This window comes from Amblyraja radiata, chromosome 25 (assembly GCF_010909765.2).
Source record: "Amblyraja radiata isolate CabotCenter1 chromosome 25, sAmbRad1.1.pri, whole genome shotgun sequence".
NCBI classification, from domain to species: domain Eukaryota; kingdom Metazoa; phylum Chordata; class Chondrichthyes; order Rajiformes; family Rajidae; genus Amblyraja; species Amblyraja radiata.
The window spans coordinates 551102-559161 of NC_045980.1; the positions used below are offsets into that span (position 1 = coordinate 551102).

Below are 8060 nucleotides of genomic sequence, written 5' to 3' on the forward strand. Positions count from 1 at the left end.
ACGTCGGCTGAGCAAGGCCAGTTCTTGCCTTGGGTTTGGCCATTCGTGATTGCTGCAACTCTCCACAACGTTGCTGTCAGTGCCCCAACTTACACTGTTACCTCCACCTCCCTCCTCAGTGTGGAGCTCCCTCCCCCCTCAATTGGGAGCTCCGTCCCCCCTCAATTGGGAGCTCCCTCCCCTTCCCCTTCCCCTCCCCTCCCCCTCAGTGTGGAGCTCCCTCTCCCCTCTCCCTCCCCGCTCAGTGTGGAGCTCTCCTCCCTCTCCCCTCTTTTCCCCCCCCCTCTTTCCCCCCCCCCCCTCTTTTCCCCCCCCCCCTCTTTTTCCCCCCCTCTTCCTCCTCGTGGAGCTCCCTCTCCCTCCTCAGTGTGGAGCTCCCTCTCCCTCCTCAGTGTGGAGCTCCCTCTCCCTCCTCAGTGTGGAGCTCCCTCTCCCTCCTCAGTGTGGAGCTCCCTCCCTACCAAAGTTTATAGAGCAGCAAGATAGGGCACTCCTCCGAAATCCAATGGGCTGACGTTTAGGACGTAACGGAACGTCACGGCCGCCATTTGTTTAAGCCAAACGCGACCCGGTATGTAATTCTCCCGCTGTGCTCTCCGCTCTATCGTCTTGTGTCATCAGTGTTGTAGGAACAGTGTTTGATACAGTTCATCTATCACTTCACATATTTTAGTTCATTTTATTCTCAATGTTTTCCCCCTGTTCCCCCATTTCCCTCCCATCTTTCCTCCCCAGCCCCCACCTTTGCGTATTTTCCCTTGCATTGAATTGTGCAGCTTCCCTTGTATTGCTTTAACACACACTGTGCACAAAATTAAATTTAACTTATATATATATTTATATGAATGTGTGTTTGTGTGAGAGAGGAAAATATCTTTGCTCACCACCGTCGCGGCCACTTCCGGGCAATGGCGAACTACAACTCCCAGCAACCCCCGCGGCGCGGCCTATCCCGGGACCCGCAGCCTGGACCTGGAGTTGATCCGCAGCCCCCTGGGCTTGGAGTTGTGCTCTCTGCCGCCTGGGACTGGATTTCTGCTCCTTGCGGCGGGGCAGCGGCCTAGCCCGGGTCCCCACAGCCTGGGCCCGGAGTTGTACAGCCGGCCTTCCCCCTCTGCCTTGTCTCCCAGCCTTGGCCCCCAGTCTAACCCAGACCAACAGACCCACAAACAACAGCAGCCTCTCTTCCTCCTCCCCCCTGACCACATCACCCCTCGCTGCTGTGGAGCAAGGGTCTGCCTTTGGAGCAGCTGTGGAGCAAGGATCGACTCAGCGGGTCGAGCAGCATCTGTGGAGAGAGAGGAATAGGTGACGTTGCAGGCCGCGACCCTTCTCCAGAAACACCTTGAGGCTTAAGGGATCTCCAGCAGTGGATATAATCCTCTCAGGAATGAACTCCAAGCCATTGACTCCTTGCAGAGACCAGAGGAATTATTATGTGTGGGGTGAAAGACCAAGAGCATTGATGTTTGTTTTATTTCTGCTCTGAAGCTGTGCGCTGGCACCATCGAGACAGGCTGCTCAGTTGGGATATTGTTGACCGAGGTACAGTGAAAAGCTTCTGTTTGCAATGAGCTGCCGGCAGCTAATCAGCTTCACCCGGGCGGTGGAGGATGGAGACGCTTGGAGGGACGGTGAACGGCGTGTGCCCTACTCTCCCCTCTCCAGGGAGGGAGGGTTGGACGGGGAGCAGGCCAGGAGCTTCTATGAGAGCGTCCTTGCTTCCAGCAGCCAGGCCAGCAACAGCAGCCGGGCCAGCACCAGCTCCAGTGCAGTCCGTAAACACAAGGCCGAGTGGAGGAGAGTGCGGGCAGGTGGCCCCAGCGGGCATCAGGTCGAGGGAGGGCAGAGGAACGGGCATCTGCTGCTGAAATCTGCTCAGAACGGGGACCTCAAAATGCTTCGGAGGTTGCTGGAGACAGGAGTGAGCGATATAAACTTCCGGGACAGTTACTACTGGACTGCCACCATGTGTGCAGCGTACAGTGGGCAGCTGGAAGCAGTGAAGTACTTGCTGAGTCTTGGAGCTGCATGGGTCGGAGTGTGTGACTGCACGGGACGCGATGCTCTGGATTTGGCCCGACAGGCTGGACATGCAGAAATTGTCACTGCTCTGGAGGAATATCACACTCGTCCAGAGGAACAAGAAGACCGCAGGTATGAGGCTCTTGGTGGTCTGGGCATGGCAGTGCCTCTACGGAAACACGCACCCTCTTTCCCTTCCAGCCTCTCACCTGCACATTTCCAAATCGGGAGGCTAAAATAAAAGATAGACACAAATAGATAGTCTGAGGAATTCTCTGCCTCAGAGGGCGGTGGAGGCCGGTTCTCTGGGTACTTTCAAGAGAGAGCTAGATAGGGCTCTTAAAGATAGCGGAGTCAGGGGATATGGGGAGAATGCAGGAACGGGGTACTGATTGTGGATGATCAGCCATGATCACATTGAATTGCGGTGCTGGCTCGAAGGGCCGAATGGCCTACCCCTGCACCTATTGACTATTGTCTAAACTGCTGGAGAGACTCAGGTATGGTGACACATGCAGCATCTCTGGAGAGAAGGAATGGGTGACGTCTCGGGCCGAGACCCTTCTTCAGAAGTTAAAATAAAAATGAACTGCAGATGCTAGTTTATACCAAAGATAGACACAAACTGCTGGAGGAACTGAGCAGGTCAGGCAGCATCTCTGGAGAAAATAGACGTTTAATTGATTAGTACGGGTGTCGGGGATGTGGGGCGAAGGCAGGGGAATGGGGTTGAGAAGGAAAGATAGATCAGCCATGATTGAATGGCAGGGCAGACTTGATGGGCCGAATGGCCTAATTCTGCTTCTAGAACTTATGGACAGGAGGTGTTTCTGGTCGGGACCTTTCCGTCAGGCAGCATCTGTAGAGAACATGGATAGGTGACACTTCACAGAATGCTGGAATAACTCGGCGGGTCAGGTAGCATCTGTGGAGAACATGGATAGGTGACGTTTCACACAGTGCTGGAGTAACTCAGTGGGTCAGGCAGCATCTCTGGAGAACATGGACAGGTGATATTTCGGGTTGCCCTCCAGGTTTAGAATTCTCTACCCTGGAGAAAGACTGCAAGTGTTCACTTTATCCATGCCCCTCATGATCTTGTACACCTTAATAAGCTCACACTTCTACCTCAGGAGTTGTTTATTGTCATATGTCCCAGGTAGAACGATGATATTCTTACTTGCAGCAGCACAACACAATATATACACAATATGCAGCAGGGGCTATGACAGAAATATTTCAATTGTCATTGGAAACGGGAATAGTGCCGGAGGATAGGCGTACTGCGCATGTTGTTCCATTGTTTAAAAAGGGTTCTAAGAGTAAACCTAGCAATTATAGACCTGTTAGTTTGATGTCAGTGGTGGGCAAATTAATGGAAAGGATACTTAGAGATAATATATATAAGCATCTGGATAAACAGGGTCTGATTAGGAACAGTCAACATGGATTTGTGCCTGGAAGGTCATGTTTGACTAATCTTCTTGAATTTTTTGATGAGGCTACTCGGGAAATTGATGAGGGTAAAGCAGTGGATGTTTTCCAAATGGACTTCAGTAAGGCCTTTGACAAGGTTCCTCGTGGAAGGTTGGTTAAGAAAGTTCAATTGGTGGGTATTAATGGTGGAGTAGCAAGATGGATTCAACAGTGGCTGAATGGGAGATGCCAGAGAGTAATGGTGGATGGCTGTTTGTCAGGTTGGAGGCCGGTGACTAGTGGGGTGCCACAGGGATCTGTTGGGTCCACTGTTGTTTGTCATGTACATCAATGATCTGGATGATGGTGTGGTAAATTGGATTAGTAAGTATGCAGATGATACTAAGATAGGTGGTGTTGTGGATAATGAAATAGATTTTCAAAGTCTACAGAGAGATTTAGGCCATTTGGAAGAGTGGGCTGAAAGATGACAGATGGAGTTTAATGCTGATAAGTGTGAGGTGCTACACCTTGGCAGGACAAATCAAAATAGGACGTACATGGTAAATGGTAGTGAGTTGAGGAATGCAGTTGAACAGAGTGATCTAGGAATAAATGTGGCCAGTTCCCTGAAGGTAGAATCTCATGTAGATAGGGTGGTAAAGAAAGCTTTTGGTGTGCCGGCCTTTATAAATCAGAGCATTGAGTATAGAAGTTGGGATGTAATGTTAAAATTGTACAAGGCATTGGTGAGGCCAATTCTGGAGTATGGTGTACAATTTTGGTCGCCTAATTATAGGAAGGATGTCAACAAAATAGAGAGAGTACAGAGGAGATTTACTAGAATGTTGCCTGGGTTTCAGCAACTAAGTTACAGAGAAAGGTTGAACAAGTTAGACCTTTATTCTTTGGAGCGCAGAAGGTTAAGGGGGGACTTGATAGAGGTCTTTAAAATGATGAGAGGGTTGGCAGAGTTGACGTGGATAAGCTTTTCCCATTGAGAGGAGGGAAGATTCAAACAAGATGACATGACCTGAGAATTAAGGGACAGATGTTTAGGGGTAACATGAGGGGGAACTTCTTTACTCAGAGAGTGGTAGCTGTGTGGAATGAGCTTCCAGTGGAAGTGGTGGAGGCAGGTTCGATTTTATAATTTAAAATTAAATTGGATAGGTATATGGACGGGAAAGGAATGGAGGGTTATGGTCTGAGTGCAGGTAGATGGGACTAGGGGAGAATAAGTGTTCGGCACGGACTAGAAGGGCCGAGTTGGCCTGTTTCCGTGCTGTAATTGTTATATGGTTATATGGTTAAACAGGCCTTTCGGCCCACCAGGTCCATGCCGACCAGCGATCCCTGTACATTAACACTATCCTACACCCACTAGGGACATTTTTTTTCTTTTACATTTACCAAGACAATTAACCTACAAACCTGCACTTCTTTCGAATGGGAGGAAACCGAAGAACTCAGAGAATACCCACGCAGGTCTCGGGGATAACGTACAAACTCCGTACAGACAGCACCCATAGTCGGGGTCGAACCCGGTCCCTGGCGCTGCAAGTGCGCCACCATGATTTCCCCAAGTCTGTGCAGATCAGACGTTATTTGGCGCTCCTATGCTCCAAGGAAATAAGTAGCAGCCGACCAACCTCTCCCTGTACCTCAAGCCAAGGAAACATCTGTTTAGTTTAGTGTAGTTTATTGTCATGTGTGCTGAGGTACAATGAAAAGCTTTTGTTGCGTGCTAACCATTCGGCGGACAGATAATAGATGATTACAATCGAGCCATCCACTGTGTAGATACATGATAAGGGAATAACGTTGAGTGCAAAGCCAGTAAAGTTTGATCAAAGATAGTACGACGGTCACCAGAGAGGTAGATAGTAGTTCAGGACTGCTCTCGAGTTGTGGTAGGATGATTCAGTTGCCTGATAACAGCTGGAAAGAAACTGTCCCTGAATCTGGAGGTGTGCGTTTTCGCATTTCTGTACCTCTTGTCTGATTGGGTGAGACTGGTGTTTAAGGAACTGCAGATGCTGGGGAAATCGAAAGTAGACAAAAATAGCTGGAAACTCAGCTGGTGAGGCAGCCTCTATGGAGAGAAGGAATAAGCGACATTTCGGGTCGAGATGTCGCCTAAAGAAGGGTCACAACCTGAAATGTGGCCTGTTCCTTCTCTCCATAGATGCTGCCTCAAACCGCTGAGTTTCTACAGCAGTTTTTGTCTACTTGGGGTGAGACTGGTCCTTGATTGTGCTGCTGGCCTTGCCGAGGCAGCGTGAGGTATAAATGGAGTCAATGGAAGGGAGATAGACTCAAAGAGTTGGAGTAACTCAGCGGGACCGGCAGCATCTCTGGAGAGAAGGGAGGTTGGTTTGTGTGATGGTCTGAGCTGTGTCCACAACTCTCTGCGATTTCTTGCAAAGTCCTGGTGAATCTCTTAGGCACCCTGTCCAGCGCAGTAGGACGCAGGGTCTGAAGAAGGGTCTCGACCCAAAACGTCACCCATTCTTTCGCTGCAGTGATGCTGCCTGTCCCGCTGAGTTACTCCAGCATTTTGTGTCTATTTTAAGACACAGGACATGTTTCTCCCTCCTCCTCCACAGGCTCACAAGGGGACTCTGCCCCCTCCTGGTCATTATCTCTCGGCACAGTCTGTGTCAGGCCAGGGAGACAATAGGCGCAGGAGTAGGTCATTCGGCCCTTCGAGCTGATCATCCACAATCAGTACCCCGTTCCTGACTTCTCTCCTTATCCCTTGATTCCGCTAGCCCTAAGAGCTCTATCTAACTCTCTCTCTTGAATGCACCCAGTGAATTGGCCTCCACTGCCTTCTGGCATAGAATTCCACAAATTCACAATTCTCTGTGTGTAAAAGTTTTTCCTCATCTCAGTTCTAAATTGCCTACCCCTTATTCTTAAACTGTGGCCCCTGGTTCTGGACTGCCCCAACATCGGGAACATGTTTCCTGCATCTAGCGTGTCCAATCCCTGAATAATTTTAAATGTTTCTATAAGATCCATTATAGTTTTTAATGCATTATCCATCTATAAGTTTCTTCCTGCACCAAAATAAATTAAATTAATCTAAACCCTGAACTAAACTAAGATAGACACAAAAAGCTGGAGTAACTCAACGGGACAGGCAGCATCTCTGGATGGATGATGTTTCGGGTCGAGACCCTTCTTCAGACCTGAACTGAAACTGAACTAAACCTGAACTAAATTAAATTGAATTGAACTACTCATGAACTACAAATGAGTTACTGCAGCAATTTGTGCCTAACTTTGAACTGATTACTGACCTGACCTGTCTCTGCCTACATTCTCCAACTAGTCTTACCGTCTCCGCCTACATTCTTCCATTAGTCATTCTGTCTCTGCCTACATCATCCCCTGACATCAGTCTGGAGAAGGTAGACAAAAAATGCTGGAGAAACTCAGCGGGTGAGACAGCATCTATGGAGAGAAGGAATGGGCGACGTTTCGGGTCTGATGCAAAGATACTAGAGTAGGGTATCTTTGGACTGATGTGGGGGGGACGGAAAAAAGAAAGGATGAGGCGGAGACAATAGGCATTGTGGGAGAGCTGGGAAGGGGGAGAGGAAGGAGGGAGAAAGCAAGGGCCACCTGAAATTAGAGGTCAATGTTCATACTGCTGGGGTGTAAACTACCTAACCGAAATATGAGGTGCTGTTCCTCCAATTTGCGCTGGGCCTCACTCTGACAATGCAGGAGGCCCAGGACAGAAAGGTCAGATTGGGAATGGGAGGGGGAGCTGAAGTGCTGAGCCACCGGGAGATCAGGTGGGTTACGACGGACTGAGCGGAGGTGTTGGGCGAAGCGATCACCGAGCCTGCGCTTGGTCTGAGGAAGGGTCTCGACCCGAAACGTTGCCAATTTCTTCTCTGTAGAGATGCTGCCTGACCCGCTGAGTTACTCCAGCATTTTGTGTCTGACTTGAACTAAGGATGGTTCCTCATTCACTTGGCAGGGAGCGGCCGGAGGAGGGGAGGAGGAAACTGTGCCAGGTTTGCGAGCTGGAATACCGAGAGGACAGTGTGCAGCAACATGAGAGATCCACCCTGCACCTTGTGAGCAAGGGCAATGCTCCAGCACCCACACATTACTCCATCCCCGACACCAACGTGGGCTTCCGCATGATGCTGCGGGAGGGCTGGGACCGGGAGAGGGGCCTGGGCCCCTGCGGGAAGGGTCGCAAGTTCCCCGTCAGCACCGTGCTGAAGAGGGACCAGCGGGGGCTGGGCTTCGAGAGGGGCCCGCGGCCCAAGGTCACTCACTTCCAGGCCCGCGACCCCGAGGCGGTGCAGCAGCCGCGCGGCGTTCCTGGCCGCGTCCACAGGGTGGCGACTGTGAGCCGCAGGGAGGAGCGGCGCCGGGAGGCCAGGGGCAGGGAGTGGGAGAGGGATCTCAGAGTCTACATGGACCTGTAGGTGACCAGATACCTCTCCATCTGCCTGGTGTACATGGAGCACTGATCCATCCTCCAGCACCGAGCCTCTGCTCTCAGACATCCCCACTGTTCACCTCTCCCACTTCACCCCAACCCTTCCCTCTCCCTCCTCTCCCACCCCTCTCACTCTCCCACTCCTCCT

The 8060-nt window shown here is 50.7% G+C and overlaps 1 protein-coding gene across 1 annotated transcript; it reads left to right on the plus strand.

Annotated features, from left to right (window-relative positions):
• The first annotated feature begins 1273 nt into the window (after nucleotides 1–1273).
• Nucleotides 1274–8060, plus strand: LOC116987219 (G patch domain and ankyrin repeat-containing protein 1-like). Its single transcript, XM_033043081.1, has 2 exons — nucleotides 1274–2157; nucleotides 7439–8060. The coding sequence occupies exons 1-2, from the start codon at nucleotides 1571–1573 to the stop codon at nucleotides 7896–7898; spliced, it is 1047 nt and encodes a 348-aa protein (XP_032898972.1). The 5' UTR covers nucleotides 1274–1570; the 3' UTR covers nucleotides 7899–8060.

Excerpts from the sequence above, each read along its gene's own strand:
- LOC116987219 (XM_033043081.1), top strand. The coding sequence starts at position 1,571 with ATGAGCTGCCGGCAGCTAATCAGCTTCACCCGGGCGGTGGAGGATGGA. Across the intron at positions 2,158-7,438 it reads GAGGAACAAGAAGACCGCAG|GGAGCGGCCGGAGGAGGGGA; the intron begins GTATGAGGCTCT and ends TTCACTTGGCAG.